The sequence below is a fragment of the Pelophylax lessonae genome (assembly GCF_965119305.1).
Source record: "Pelophylax lessonae genome assembly, chromosome: 2".
In the NCBI taxonomy this organism is placed as follows: Eukaryota; Metazoa; Chordata; class Amphibia; order Anura; family Ranidae; genus Pelophylax; species Pelophylax lessonae.
This window is the reverse complement of record NC_138769.1, coordinates 44934650-44950632: the sequence shown is the minus strand read 5'-3', so window position 1 is coordinate 44950632 and position 15983 is coordinate 44934650. Positions and strand designations below refer to the sequence as shown.

At 42.8% G+C, this 15983-nt stretch overlaps 1 protein-coding gene across 1 annotated transcript in view; it reads right to left on the bottom strand.

Moving 5' to 3' along the window:
• The window catches only part of RIPK4 (receptor interacting serine/threonine kinase 4), a 44119-nt gene that overhangs the window by 8435 nt on the left and 19701 nt on the right, over window positions 1–15983 (bottom strand). Inside the window, exons 3-5 of the mRNA XM_082245767.1 lie at window positions 7174–7322; window positions 5287–5336; window positions 1717–1875 (exon numbers count right to left, since the gene is read on the bottom strand). Of these exons, the coding sequence (XP_082101893.1) occupies window positions 1717–1875; window positions 5287–5336; window positions 7174–7322 (358 nt within the window). The remainder of the gene's footprint in view (window positions 1–1716; window positions 1876–5286; window positions 5337–7173; window positions 7323–15983) is intronic.

Below are 15983 nucleotides of genomic sequence, written 5' to 3'. Positions count from 1 at the left end.
ATGGCAGATGAGATTTAATGTAGAAAAATGTAAAGTAATGCACTTGGGGGCCAGAAACCAGAAAGCAAGCTACTCACTAGGGGGTGAACCTCTGGGTGAGTCTAGGATGGAAAAGGACTTGGGGGTACTGGTAGACAACAAGCTTGGCAGTGGCATGCAATGCCAAGCCGCCGCAAGCAAAGCCAACAGATTACTGGGATGTATAAAAAAGGGGATTCACTCCAGAAATAAAGAGATTATTCTCCCACTCTACAAGACTCTGGTCCGGCCACATCTGGAGTATGCTGTCCAGTTCTGGGCACCGGTCCTCAGGAAGGATGTGCTGGAATTGGAGAAAGTCCAGAGAAGGGCAAGAAAAATAATTAGGGGAATGGAGGACATCAGCTATGAGGAAAGACTACAAGCACTGAACCTTTTCTCTCTGGAGAAAAGACGATTGAGGGGGGATATGATATCAATGTACAAATACTGTACTGGTGACCCGAGCATAAGGAACAAACTATTCAGAGAAAGGAGATACAATAAGACACGTGGCCATTCACTAAAACTAGAGGAAAGGCGGTTTAACCTTAAAATGCGTAAGGGGTTCTTCACTGTAAGAGCAGTAAGGATGTGGAATTCTCTTCCACAAGCAGTCGTATCAGCAGGGAGCATCGATAGTTTCAAAAAACTATTAGATGGACACCTTAAAGACCACAACATACAGGGGTATACAATGTACGGTTAAAAGCAAACACACACACACATCATAGGTTGAACTGGATGGACTGATGTCTTTTTTCAACCTCACTAACTATGTAACTATGTAACATTGTAGCAAAGTGTCATTTCTTCAGTGTTGTCATATGAAAAGATATAATAAAATATTTACAAAAAGGTCAGGGGTGTACTCACTTTTGTGAGATACTGTATATATAGCAGTGAATAAACTGAGAACAGGCTTACCTTGGAGGTGCCCCCTTCAAATACACACACACACACACACACACACACACACACACACACACACATACATATACACACACACACTTTATTTTTTTTGCGCCCATATTTATACTTCCACATGTAGGGCTTAAATACTTACCTTTCCTGCCAGCCATGGCGCTAAACTTTGCGCCAATGCTTAAAAATCTTATAATGAAGGCCACACCAAAGCTGACGCTTCCATGAGTTTCTCTCCTTGGTCCCCCTGCAGCTGTCAATGGCTCCTTCTGTTGATCTCTATCCATTAAAGGATACAGCAATGACATGGGAGGTGAGATGGAGGAACCTTTGAGAGCTGGGAGAGTGGACACCCCCAAAAGTGTAGACTTCAGCAGAAGAGTTCTCAGCATTAGAATGGAGATCGTTGGTGCAGGCAGATAGAAAGGTAATTATGGGCAGTTGTCTTTTACAGGTTTGACTTCATTTAAAATCTTAACTATAGCCACAAGGTTGCTTTAAAATGAACTGGTGCTTTGCCGATGGAAGTCAACAAATTCATTTTAATGGCAGCCACTTCCCCAACATTCCATTGGGCCTCCAAGAGTCATGAGAAATCCTTTCCTCCCTTGTGAAGGAGCTGCAAAAGCTTTTATCAGTTGATTGGGGAAAAATTCACTAGACGGCCGACTCAAACCGAGACCGGCAATTTACCCAATTTTATGTGAAACATGCATGCAGATTGCTCCTATGCCGTTGGTAGATTAATGGGGATTCTCTTAGCTGAACTCCTACCTTGAAATGTCGGCCGTTCCCTGGGCTTATCTCTCCAACATCTCTGCATTAGTTTGATCATGTTGTCACACTGCTGCGGTCTCCCCCTTGGAATGAGCGCTAGGTCAGGCCGCAGGCCGCCTCCGACCTTTACCATGATGTGCAGAATATTCTTCTCATCTATAAAAATGACACAAATGTAGCAATGTAGATAAAAGAACAATAGACATACAATTCAGTTTACTTAAAGCTGAAGTTTAACTGCTTATATTTTGCCATCCCCTGGTTCCTCCCTCCCCATTATTAATAGTTTTTTTTTAACAAAACCTCTTTTTTTTTTTATTACATACCTTATATTAGACACAGTGAGGCCATCACTGTATCTCTAGTCTCCTCTATAAAATGCAAAAAGTTCAAGGATCATGGGAGGAGCCAGCTGGGTGCTATACATAGCTTGCTGAACCCATTACAGCACCCTGCTTTAGTACTCCTATTAAAAGCCTTCAGTCCTGATACAAGCAGTGGCCTGGCTCTTGGGAGGAAGTATGAAAATATCAAAATGCCCCGATGGGTGGAGGTCATTCTGAAAAGGTAGGCGCTCCAAGGCAGACTGCATTTGCATGCAGACCACCCTAGATAATGCCCACTTGTGATGCTCCATTTTGATTATGAAAACATCTGAAATCCAATGAACGAAAAGGGTGAGCCGGGGACAGTCAAAGTGGGGGAGGAAAGGGCTAGAGCAGTGATGGCGAATCTTGGCACCCCAGATGTTTTGGAACTACATTTCCCATCATGCTCATGCACTCTGCAGTGAAGTTGAGCATCATGGGAAATGTAGTTCCAAAATATCTTGGGTGCCAAGGTTAGCCATCACTGGGCTAGAGTATGCTGGATGTTCTCCAACCTCCAGCTCAAGGAGGCTGTCACCAGTGTACAGATGCTCATCAACAGTCCACAGACACTAGGAAGAGCAGCAGGGTTTGTCAACCAGGGTTCCGTGAAACCCTAAGGTTTCTTCTGAGGTTGCTAGGGGGTTCCTTGAGAAATGGGCAATTTCTGCCTCTCAGATAAGTTTCCAATGACATCATTGTTCCTTTTAGCTATCTGTAATGGGTAATTCTTCCCACACGCGTCGAAAATCGGCAGGGAATTTTCGTCCGACGACCGATCTGCCGATTTTCGGCTTGTTAGTATGATGCTTCCGACAACCGACTCCGACTTTTTGGCAGAAAAAAAAATCTGGTGTGCAGGCTATTAAATTTTTGTCTGCCGTCAAAACACGTCCGATTTTCGTGCAGTCAGTACAGATTTCGACAGGGAAAAATCTTATGAGCAAGACTGGGCATGCTCAGTGAAGAAAGAACACAAAGAAAGCAAACCAACACATGACATCACTTAATTTTGTCGGGCGAGAAAATATGTGTGCAGTCTAGGCACATTCCAACCAACAAAACACAACTCTGGACAAAAGACGGACGATCGGTCGGCCGATAATCGTTGCGTGTGTACTAGGCTTTAGGAGCATTCTTCCCACTGACTGGGACACTAACGTGTCATGAATTGTAGATACATTTTTAGCAGGGTTTCCCTGAGACCAGAATTTTTTTTCAAGGGTTCCTCTGTGTTGAAAAGGTTGAGAAAGGCTGATCTAGAGAGACTATTGAAGTGGGGGGTGCAATACAATGACTGTAAAGTCACCTCCAAGGTGCTTGCATGCAGCGTCTGATCCCCTGTATGGTGATCTGGAACCCCCAAAACCCAAAAGGGCCCTGTAATGCAAAATACTGACCAGCTTGGGTGGTCAATGACTCTGGTACGCCCATTACTATTGGTTAGTAATGAGCCAATAATAAGGTGCATTAGGTGGGCAGGGGTGGGCAAGATGGCATTTTCCCAGTATTCTTGACCCCACAGGTACTCTATATTAAAAAATAAATATATATATATATATATATATATATATTTATTATATATTATATAATAAATAAATGAATCTGGCTGGTAGGTGTCACCTGCATGTTTAGCTGTTTGCCCTTTCCAAAAAAAAAAAAAATGGAGAAAGTAAAAACAATTCTTGTACGCCATACATCCTTCCACCCACGCACAGCTATTAAGCTATCAGTCAAACCGCAGAGATTGCCTGGGAGCATGGGCTGTATGTATGCGTCCTGGCTTGCCCAGTACAGAATTAGACAGCCGACCGGAAACGCACCATGTGAAGCGTGTCACAGCAGAAAATGTTGGAGAACAAGAAAGAAAAGAAAAAAAAAAAAAAAAGAATAATGTCTTACTTGTACTTCATGTCAAAGCTGAAAGCCAGGCAAACCGATAAACACACAGATAACATACACAGCTGACAAAAGGATTTGAACTTGTTTATCCAGACCTGATATAGACACAGCTCTGCCAGGCTGTACAGCCTGAACTGGCAGGGCAGGGGACCCGATTTCACTCTGCTTCAGTTAAATTGTATTTAAACCATAACTATGAACTTCTTTCAATTGATCGCTTTTGGCCTGCTAAATCTACCAGTGAACTTTTTTTTTTTTCGGTTTATCGGTTTTAGAAGTACAAAAATGAATTGTGTTACATTGGTAATCACATAAATGAAAGTTGAACTCAAAAGTAAAAAAGGATAAAAGCGTACAAAAAGGAGTTCAAATCCATATATCAAAACCTCTATAGTCCGCTTACAGCAATAATAGTAATAAATAATTATTACCCCACAAAAGGAAGGGGGTTGAGAACACTGTCTCAGACACACACAGGTGGCTTGGGAGCAAGCACGCACGAGTGCTCCCAGAGCAAGCAGCTTACTATGGGGGCACTTAGCAGTGGAGAGAGGCCAGGAACACCAGCAGGGGACTGGAGAAGAGGACGAATAGGGCTGCTCTGTGCAGAACCATTGCACACAGAGCAGGTAAGTATGACATAAAAAAAAAAAAAAACACATTTTTAACCTTTACGGACACCTTAAAGGCTAAGTGTACCTTTCCAGAAACAAGAAACAGAAATAAAAAAAATGTGCATGTATTATTTTTCCCTGCAGGAGTCTGAAAAGAATTGCACCCTTGATCAGTAGATGAGGGGTGCAATGTCAGGCTTCTGCAGACAAGCCCTTTATTCAGAACTACAAGCATAGTCTTCCGAGGTAGCTCACAGTACTTGTAGTTTGTTCATTCATAGGAAAACTGTAAAATGATGATACAGCCATGCAGGGGTTGAGCATTGCACCACTGAGCTATTTTTCAACAAAGTTACAGTGGGTGCAGGGAGAAGATCTACTGCCCCCTGTCACACAGGGGGGGGGGGGGCGGCAGGGAGACATGTAACAGATCAAATAAAGAAAAATAATAACTAAAATTAACCTAATATATATATCATACATACACTTTTTTTGCCTACAATTCTATTCAGCAATTCTTGTCATTCAGGCACTCCTGACAAGACAGCACATCTCGGTTTAGGATCCCAGTACAGGGAACACTGTAGTTTAGCATTATTTGGGCATTTTTTTTCAGGTTTTCGAATCACAAGTGAGTACAAGCTGAATTAGGTATAAATGCTGATCATGTAAATGAGACTTACCTGCAAAAGGTTTCTGCTGTGCAAGGATTCCCCAAATCACAATTGCAAAACTGGAAGGAAAAATAAAACAAAAAACTATAAAAGCAGTAAATCATTAAAATGCAGGCATTAGACATAACTGGGCTTTTCAACAAAGAAGTGCTAACAGTACAGGCACGGGTTACAAACATCCAACTTAGTCCCGGTTCACACTACCACGACTTGTCAGGCAACTGGTCAGCCTGACAAGTCGCGGTCCATTCTGTGCTACAGGAACCGTTCTAATAGGAGCGACTCAAGTCGCTCCGACTTAGAAAATAGTTCCTGTACTACTTCGGGGCGACCTCGGAGCGACTTGCATTGACTTCTATTATGTGAAGTCCGTGCAAGTCGCGGTGCACGCGACTTCACAGGTCGCCCCCGAAGTCGGATCACCATAGTGTGAACCGACACTTACAAACGGAGGGAGACAACAGGAAGTAAGAGGAAATCTCCCCCTAGGAAGGGAAATTCACTCCTGTAAGTGTTCTTATGGGGAAAAAGGGGTCTCTACTGAAGCTTTATCACCAATCCTGGTTTCCACAACAACCCCAAATTTTTTAAATCCAATTGTCACAGGGATAAAAAGTGAGGTGACATCTTCTAAACAGGGGTATAGACAGCAACAAATGTTACAGGGGTGTTAACCCTTCCCTGTGCTATCCAAAATACGTAAAACTAATTTTTGTTGGCTGGAGCTACACTTCTAAAATGTACCTGTCCTGACTTACAAAAAAATTCAACTTAAAGGACAAACCTACAGACCCCATCTTGTTTGTAACCCGGGGACCACCTGTAAAAATTAAACCAGATTTCAGTGTAGCAGCTTGGTTACGGATTGGTTGTCCTGGGTTAAAGTGGACCGCGAGCCAATACTTTTAAAGAAAGCCTATGTTTTGCCCTGGTAGGGAAATGCTCAGGTTGGCTTGATTCCCCCAGCAGCCCATACTCAACTTTCCATGGCACTCCATTCAAACACCAAGGGTAAAGAAATGACCTGAAACTTCCAGATCATGTGACGGTGCTGAGGTTTGATGATTGGCCAAGCTTTGTCACATGGAGACAGGGGGAGACCTCATAGGCCCTCATTCCCAATAATTCAGAGCTTACACGGGGCAATGGAGCAGCACGGGGAGAAAAGCATAAAATGAGGGGGAGAATTTAGAGTGAACCGGTTTTGCCATGCATGGACAAAGTACAGCTCTCCTTTGAGATTTGAAGGTTTTAGTATCTAAGAATGAAGTGCAACATTAAAAGTTATAGATTAAATCCATGGGGCATAAAGTATTTAATCGCATTTTGGAATAAATCTATATCTGAAGGATTGCATTTCAGTATGGCACTTTAATCTCAGGCCCAATTTAGTTAATACTTAGGAAACAGTGGGAATTCTTTGGCGTGGAGAACCCCATGGTTCCTCTACTACCTTTCCAGTTTTTCCCACCAAATTTTTATTGCCGTCTAGGTTCTTGTTTGGAGATTTGTCTTCACTTCCTGTCCCGAGTTCCCCTGGACAGGAAGTGAAGGGAAATTTCCCCCAACAGACACAGCAATAGAAAAACTAATGGGAGGTTCCAGCACTTCCCCATTCCATTCAACATGGTAACATTTTATTTGGAGCGTAACATTTTCAAAACACTTTTATTGAACACAAAAGCTGGGAGTTGAAAACAATGACATTGCATGGAAAAAAAAAAAGAAGAGAAAAAAAAAAAAAAAACTGTTGGCCCTTCCTGAAAAATCAACCCTCTCTTACAATTTTCACCCCTGAGGGCAGTCAGAGATCTCACACTCCAGCTACCATGGGAAGATGGTTGAGGAAGTGTAGTACTACATTTTAGGAGTCCATGAATCCCACCAATTCCTCACCTGTAGACATCGTGCTTGGTGTCAAAGTATTTGTTCTTCTCCTTGAAACGCTCCGGCGGGAGGTAGGCAATGGTCCCACAGATACCATCTAAACTCAGCTCATGAGAATTGGATAAGCCATTCCACTTGGCAAGGCCAAAATCTGAGATCTAGAGAGAACAGACAACAAAAGTTATCACTAATAGAAGTGACATGCTGGCCTGTAACTCAATTAGGGTGGATTAAAAAGTTAATTCAGGAATTTTTTTTTTTCTTTTATTAATTTAGAGACATGCATCACAAATTTTTATAAAACAAAAATGGTAGTTGCAGTTAGAGTGATTGATAGACAAATTCCATTGTTTATTACTAAAAATCCTTTAGAGAGAGTACGGATACCAAGAAATAATAATACTTGGTGGAATGGAAAAATAAAGAGGAAGAGAAAGGCTGAAATATTTGCATTTCCAAGATGAAATGCTGCTCAAAGGTTTCATCCAGTGCCAGTCACAAGATAAAGAATGGCTGTGGACCCACCACCACTTTTTTATACAATGTTCTGATCAGGAGTAGAATTCCACCCTAAAGCTAAACTCTAGGAACGATCTTTACTGCATACTGACATTGGTCCAGCTTGGCACAAGTAGGTAAATCTCATATCCGACGGGCCACTGGGAAAGCTGGAAATCACTGAGCTAGTCAACACTCAGTGATAGCCATGATCTTACTCTCTTACACATTGACCAAAAGTTGTTGCTTACTCAGTGATGAGATCATTCACAGAACGCCTTGTATTATTTTTTTTAGCAGATAAAAGGCATTCTCTGTTTGGACAATGTGGTGGTTGTGTTGTCACAACTCTCCTCCCTATGCTACGTCCAACCACAGAACACCTTGTAACCATTGACAAGGCATTCTATTAAAAATGGCAGTGGTGCCAACCAAGCTGGGCTAGTATGCAAACTGAACACAGTTACAGCCACAGAAAACATGGGCTCAATTCACGAAGCTCACACCCCAAGATAAGGATCTTTATTTCTTTTTTTTTTTCTTTTTAAAAAAAGCTTAAAGTTCAACTTGGATTAAGCCCAGTTTTGGGTGAAACACGTCACTAGGAGGAGGTCCCAAGTGTAGAATTGTGTTTTGTCCACAAGAAGAAAGCTCTACTTGGGTTGAATTTTGAAATGTGCTGCCAGCTTCTTTTTGGTTTTAGACCTACAGAAAGAGGAAGTAAAGTCCTTTTTTGTAATTGTACCTACAGGTAAGCTATACTACCTATAATAACGCTTACCTGTAGGTACTGTAGTGTAAATATCTCCTAAACTGCACAAACTTGCACAGTATAGGAGATATTCATAGTGCATGCAGCCGACGATGTCATTGGTGTATGCGCTCTGAAGGTCCAGCTTACCGTGCTGGACCTTCAGAGCCTGTGTCGTAAACGGCAGCTCACGCACGCATGTGTGGGACTTACATCATCACAACGCCGGAGCCTGGAAACTCAGAAGAAACATCGGGGAAGAGGTCAGCTGTCTCAGCAGTGTGCGGGCGCCACTGGAGAGCTTTGTTCGAAGGCAAGTATTTTATAATAATGAGCTAGTATGCAGTGCATACCAGCTCATTATGCCCTTGTCTTACAGGGTCCAGGGTCCCCCCCCCCCCCTCAAGGTTTACAACCTCTATAAAGACCTTCTCACAGACAGCTGATGGATATCACACACTATTCAACAACATCCAAGGCTTCTTTTCCCTTAGGGAATAGCTACAGGTACTCCCTCCTTCCAAGTCACCCATTGTCTCCATCCCCTACCTACCTCCGACAACCATTTTTGGTTCCCTTTTAGAGATTAAAGAACCAAGTACCATGACCCGGGTAGGTCAGAGCTCCCGTGTTACCCTAACATGTTCTACACCAACTGCTCCCACTCCAAACTACCCAACCATCCCACCTTATTAAATAATCACCCTACTCATACTTGGGAGTTAAAATGGCTGACATGGCCTTTTAGTAAAAAATAAATCTTTTTAACAACTATAACAATAATCCATTTTAAAAAACTTGGTTGCAGGTCCTTGACAGTACCATATTAACAACAACTTGTGTGTCTGCGTCACCATTTGGCTTAGTCACGCCCCCAGCCACTAAGCACCGCCTCAGAGACTAACACAGCCGACCTCAGACACCCACCTGTACCAATTAGAGGACATCATACCTCAGATGGGTTCCCACCATTTTTTACCAAAAGACCAGCTTGTAGACCCCTGTTAAGGACCCCAAACCACCACAATACTGAAAGCAGAGAAAGAAGTGCAAACACCGCAACAATCAGAGTTCCTCCGTAGAAAATGGGGGCGGGAGGCAGGGACGTTCTTCCACGATTTCTCCTCAAAGAGTGACCGGAACCCCTCCTACCCTACAGCTATACTTCTATAGCTCCACCCCCTCACCCCATACAACTGACCAATAAGGTAAGGGTCAAGCACTGACCACCTACTTTTCCCAATTAACCCCTGCAGCTCGGTTCCCCTTCCACCCAGTCATGTATGCCCTCTACTTAGTTTGTTCCTCCTAGCGCTGGGGCATGTCTTTTATGGGGGAGGAGCGGAACGAGCGTCACTCCGTCTTACCCGGAACCCGGAAGTACCCTGTACCGTTCCACTGCCCATGATGTGGCTAGAGGCTTGATGTTATTGTATTTGGGTGAGTGTAATATTATTTCCTACCTAATAAATTATCAAGACAGTATCACGCTATGGGCCGTTTTTGTCTTTTTCCTTATCACACTCTGAGAGTGGGTCCCTAAAGCGTCAGCATATCTTTAACATTGGTGAACACCGTATGATTGGATTCGTACCGGAGCTGATTTGCTGGATACAGGCGAAGTAGTCCTCTAACTACTTACCGTGTATGTCCCGTCTCTCTCTGGTAAGAGGCTATATGTGGTGAAGGGCTTCACAAGCGTCTGTCTGCATTTTACACCAGGGTGGAGATTTACCTTGCATTTTCATGAACTGTATACTCATCAAGGCTGAATGTGGCTGTGATGTGATTCTCAGTTATTGCTGCTCATCTTCCATGGGATATATTGACTGTTCTACTGAGCGCGACTCCTTTTTTATCATTTTCTTTTATACATCCAGCTGTAGGAGTTCGCTGCTATAAGGGCGCGGGTTTTATATACTTATTTTATGTCTTTTATGGTGCCAAGTTATTTTTTAAAGAATTTGTTAAACAATAAAAGTGGTAAAATGGATCCCCTGCTGTCAGCAACAATAGATCCCTCCAGTAAAAATAGACCCCCCCCCCCCTCAGCAACAATAGACCCCCTGTAGCAACTCCCCCCAGCAGCAATAGATCCCCACCAGCAGCAATAGGTTCCTCAGCAGCCATCATCAATAGACTCCTCCCCAACAGTAGATCACTCCCAGCAACAATTGGCCACCCTCCCCAGGAACAGAAGCTCCAAGAAATAGATCAACCACTGGCAACAACAGATCCACCCCTGGTCTAAGATTTCCCAGCACCCCTCGCCATTACGTACATTCAATGCTGGAGGTGCCGGAACTACGTTCCTCCACTATCCTGCTGAAAACAAATGCCCTGGCTACATCCGACAGTAGACCCTCCCTAATCGCCACAACGCTTAGATTAAGGTTTGCCCTCAGTTGCAAATAATGTATCTCTCAACTGTAGCATTCCTTTACATAAGGAATTAGATGAGCACGCCATGTTTGCTACAGCTTTGTGCACATTTCTATTGCAAAAAGGCTTGGAAACGTATGGTCCAAAGGGTTCCTCATAGATTTTAGCTATATTCTGCTTAGAAAACTGTAGTTGTTACAAGAGGTCTTAAAAAGCCAGAAAATACCAGAAAAGTGTGGAGAAAAAAAAAAAAAAAAAAAAAGGAAGCGGAAGCAAAATTCCGACCATGTTTAGTTATGAAGGTCACAGAGGTCTCTCCGTGTTGTGATATACAACCAAGGTGCGTGGGACTTGCCGGAACATGTTTTATCACAACAGGAGAAAGAAGATTGTACTTTGCCTTTTTCAGGCCAAACCATTTCTAAAACCCCATCCAAGACATGTTGGCATAAGGCTCAACAACGTAAACAGTAAAAAGTAGAAGCCGTGCGGAGAGAACTGTTCATATTGCGTAACTAGACCGCTACAAGCACAGCCATGTCCCGAGTGTATAATGAGCCAGAGGATTCTGGGAGAGGAAAAAAGTTTCCCAACCAGACAGAGAAGCAGCTGTCAAGGATAAATCAGTACAACACATCTGCTGGAATAAGCTGGGTAGCCAGGAAAGAGAATCTGCAATTAGATTTACAGAAAAGATCGGATTTAGAACAAAATAATGTGATGTGGTGGTGGCTACATTAGTTTTCTTTATTCTCAGGCTTCCCCCTCCAACCCTTCATTTTACCACTTCCTGCCCCAGGGTGACCGCACTCACTCACTGCACTGTATTTGAGAAATAGCGTTGCCCATCCTGGGACTACACAGCACACATCCCTCTTCATTACATGAGGGAGTCTGTAGTCCTCACATACTTATCACATTGCATTGTACACAGAGCACAGGACAACTCTGGATTCCTGGCAGAGTCAAGTATTTTACAATTCTCAGACATCTTTGATATAACAAAACACTCTTGAAATTGTGTTTTTAAAGAATAACTAAACCAAAAAACAAAATGCAGTATATTGCAGCTTATAGCCCTTAGATGTGGGTATTGCATTTTTTTTTTTTATATTATATATAGTCTAAGATAATTTTTAGCAAATACAGAAAATGCCTGTTAATCCTGCCAGTAATGCAGTGTCCTTTTCACTTCCTGTAAGCTGCATCAATTAGGATCTGCCTTCCTAGCTATCTTCTGTAAACTACCAATTGTTCCCTGCCCCATGTAACAGAGATGGAGATAGGCAGGGCCAGGACAAGGGGTGCCCAGGGCACTGTGGGATCATGTGAGATGGAGGGGCACCACAAGGAGATTGGGGGGGGGGGTGCTAGGAAAGTTGATGGGGGGGGCAATTTGTGTTGGGAGGGGATTGGGGAAAGAAGATTTGTGCCAAAGGGGGGGATTTGGGGGTGTTTGTGCTAGAAGACGTAATATGGTAGGGGTGGAATGGAGGGGGGGGGTAGGTGGAGGGGGATTTGTGCCAGTAAGGAAGTTTGGGGGGGTATTTGTACTGGGGGAATTTGGCAAAACGAATAATGCTCATACATCTTGGGGGGAGGCGCAGTTCGGCATGCTCACTCTGGGCCCCAAATGGCCTTGACCTGGAACTGGCGATAGGGACAGGCTTGTGGCCCATATAAGGAGTGTAGTATAAAGGGCCAACCATGGGTCCCTCTATAGAGGCAGTTTAGGAACATAAACAGACAAGGACTCACTGCTCAAGGTGGTGTAATTGCCTGATGACTCACACAGGTGCATGCTCCGGCTCGCCTCCGTGAAAACCTGATAAAAGAAAAGGAATTGGCAGCACTCCAGGTTGAGTCAAAATCCAGATTTATTGACTGGACATCCAAATATGACAATCGTGACAAGGTACCTTGTCACGATTGTCATATTTGGATGTCCAGTCAATAAATCTGGAGTGCTGCCAATTCCTTTTCTTTTATCAAGTTCAGGAACATAGTCAGCCAAGAACAGAAAAAGTCAGGTTTTTTTTTTTCCAGGATCACCAGGTGAAATATATATATATATATATATATATATATATATATATATATATATATATATATATATATATATATATATATATATATATATATATATATATATATATATATATATATATATATATATATATTTTTTTTTTTTTTAAGAAGAATAATAATAATGCAGCTACTACACCAAGGACTGGTAAGTTGCATAATAACAGGTTTGCTTTTAGGTTTAGATAAATTTTAAATGCGGCAAAAAAGGGAGCAGAAAAAAGAAAAAAAAAAATTTAAAATTCAAAGAGTGTTTAAAACACAAGAGAACCTGTACCTTGCAGTGGGTGAATGTGTGCTCTTGTGATTACAAGATTCTTTAAAAAGGACAAGAACTGAATGGTACAAAGTCTTCAATACTATGAAAGGTGTCTGCACTATTAAACATTTGCCACATAAAATATTAAAATAGGTAAAAAAAAAAATCAAGTAAAGTTCCATTTACATCTGGTCAATAAGCTTGCATCCAGATCCACTTTTACAGATATAGCTGGAGGAATGACTATAAGCTCCAACAAGGAGACCCCTCCTAACCCTCTTGTATTAAAATTGTGTTGTACTGCCTCCTTCCATTATGTAAAGTGCTGCGCAAACTGTTTGCGTTCTATAAATCCTAAATAATAATAAAAAACGTCTGTTTACATTACTTCATGTCATTTTATTTTTGGAACACAACATTTTTTTCTTCTATAATTTTTTTGTTTCTTCTTTCATTAATTTAAACTTTATTGCTATTGTAAAGGAAGAAACCTTTACAGCCCCATATAAGTGATGGGGCAGATCTCCATCTACTTGGATCACTTATTTAAAAGCCCAGTCGATGGCTTTAAAAATCAAAACCAAGCTCACGGCTTGCTTTAACCCCTAGAATACCAGGACGTTTATAAACACACTTTGGTAGACAAGGGGTTAAACCCCACATCCCGGATCCGTCATCGTTTCCCGACATTGAAGCAGCATCATTCTAATGACGGTCACAGGGAGCAATGTGGCCACCTCATCGCCTTGGCATCGGCCATGACACCATGGCAATTATAAAGCTCTTGTGACCCTGAATTCCAGAACACACAGACACCTTGCTGGGTTAGGATGGCTCTGAGCCGCACGGCATGCTGGGAAATCCATTGCAGACAATGGCTTCCCTATTACAGATGACTCACGTTGGCTGCTATTAATACTTAGCAAATTGCACAGCACTAACGCACATTCCAAACATACCAAGTCAGTTTTCAAACAGTAGTGCGGCCAGTTGCACGCTGTTACATAAACCTCAAATGCAGGGTAGGGAAGGGATGATTTATAAGAAGCGTTCATAGATACAGGTAGTGCAATCTGATCTGGACAGGGGATCCATATTGTCTGCCGGTGTCATGTATCACATGACCGCGTCGGAGGTCCAGGAGTCTAAAAGGTAATCTGAATTGAGAGAACGAAGGCTGCCATGGTAGAATTTTCTGGGTTGGGCTTTAAAGTATTAAAGCTTTTTGAAACAGCCAAGCAATTAGCATTTTCAGAATGACCATTTCCTCATGGGCCCATTTACACAAATGCATTAATGTGCATGATATATCATTGCCCGTTACATGGGTTGTCACACCATGGTGCAGCATATTTAGACTGGCACCCCGATGCACAAAAAAAAAAAAAAAAAAAAAAACACATGCACCTACGTTGCAGCGTATTACAAAGCAACACACATTAGCGCACTTTAAACATGTATATGGACCCTTAAACACATATCTAAACTAGGGGTCGACCGATTATCGGCAAAGTCGATATATCGGGGGCCGATATGCACTTTCCCCGATGTATTGGAATCGGCCCCGGAGGTTACCGATATTTCGGAAAGTGCTGTACCGGAGTGATGCCTGCAGCTAGAGGCATCACCCCGGTACCGGCGTCCATAGCCGACGGTCGGCTGTCTTGTAATGACAACCGATGCGGCTGAGAAGCCACTCGGCTGTCATTACAAGGAGCAGGAGGGGATGTCCATCCCCCCCTCCCCCTGCCTTCTGCGGCTCGCCCAGGTCTCCCGTCCCACTGGGAGACCCGGGCAACCAGCCTGCACAGCCGCTGAAGAGAAGACCCCATCAAAGCCGCATTTGGCTCTTATCGGGTCTCCATGTAAAAACCCGGAAGTGATGATGTCATGACATCACTTCCAGGTACTGGCGCCAAATTTTAAAAAATGACAGCATTCAAAAACAGCCAAATTTGGGGTTTTGAATGCTTTTAAGTGCAGAGGAGGGGTTTGTGGTCTTCTAGACCCCCAAATCCCTCCACAACAGTACCTGTCAAAAAAATAAATACTTTTTAATGTACGAAAATATCGGCCAATAACGATATTCGATGACCAAAATATCAGTATCGGCAATAAAAAACGATATCGGTCGATCACTAATCTAAATCTAAAAAACAAAACCATTGCGTCTTATCGCCATTTACATGTGGTGGCTGCACTAGTTTGACTTTCTCAGGCTTCCTACCTTTTTCACCTGCCGATCCTGCCAGTAGCACAAGGTGAAGAGTGACAACGCTCAATGTACTGCATCTAAGAAGAAGCAGCACTGACACCCTAGACCGCTCTCCCGGTTTTACAAAACACCCCCTCTGCTCATCTCTAGAACATAGAAAAAGGGGGGGGGTGGTGTTTTGTAGCTCACAAAAGTATGATCAACAGGGGCCATTTCGGTTTTCACCTTGTGTTCTTGGGACAACTTTCTGGAATTTGCATGACTTTCCTGGAGACCCCCAACAAGAAATATCTTCTGCTAACCTCTTACCAGTCTATCCAAAAGTCAAATGTTTGGCTTTTTACACTTTAAAGTCCCCACTAACCCATATACATACTTTTCTATACGGCAGTGACAATCACATCAAAGACACAAATGGATTCTATAGAGTCAGAGCCATAATCCAGAGAGATTCAGGGGTTCTAAAGGACACGATGTGGCATGCTAAGTAACTGTACCACATCAAACACACAAGTCAGCGGCTTCCTTTTAAAAGTCTTATAGGTCTACACAGTGCAATAGAATCAAGGATATTAGTTTACAACAACAAGCTGAATTAGGTGACGGTGTTCAGTTTAGAGGCAAGTCAT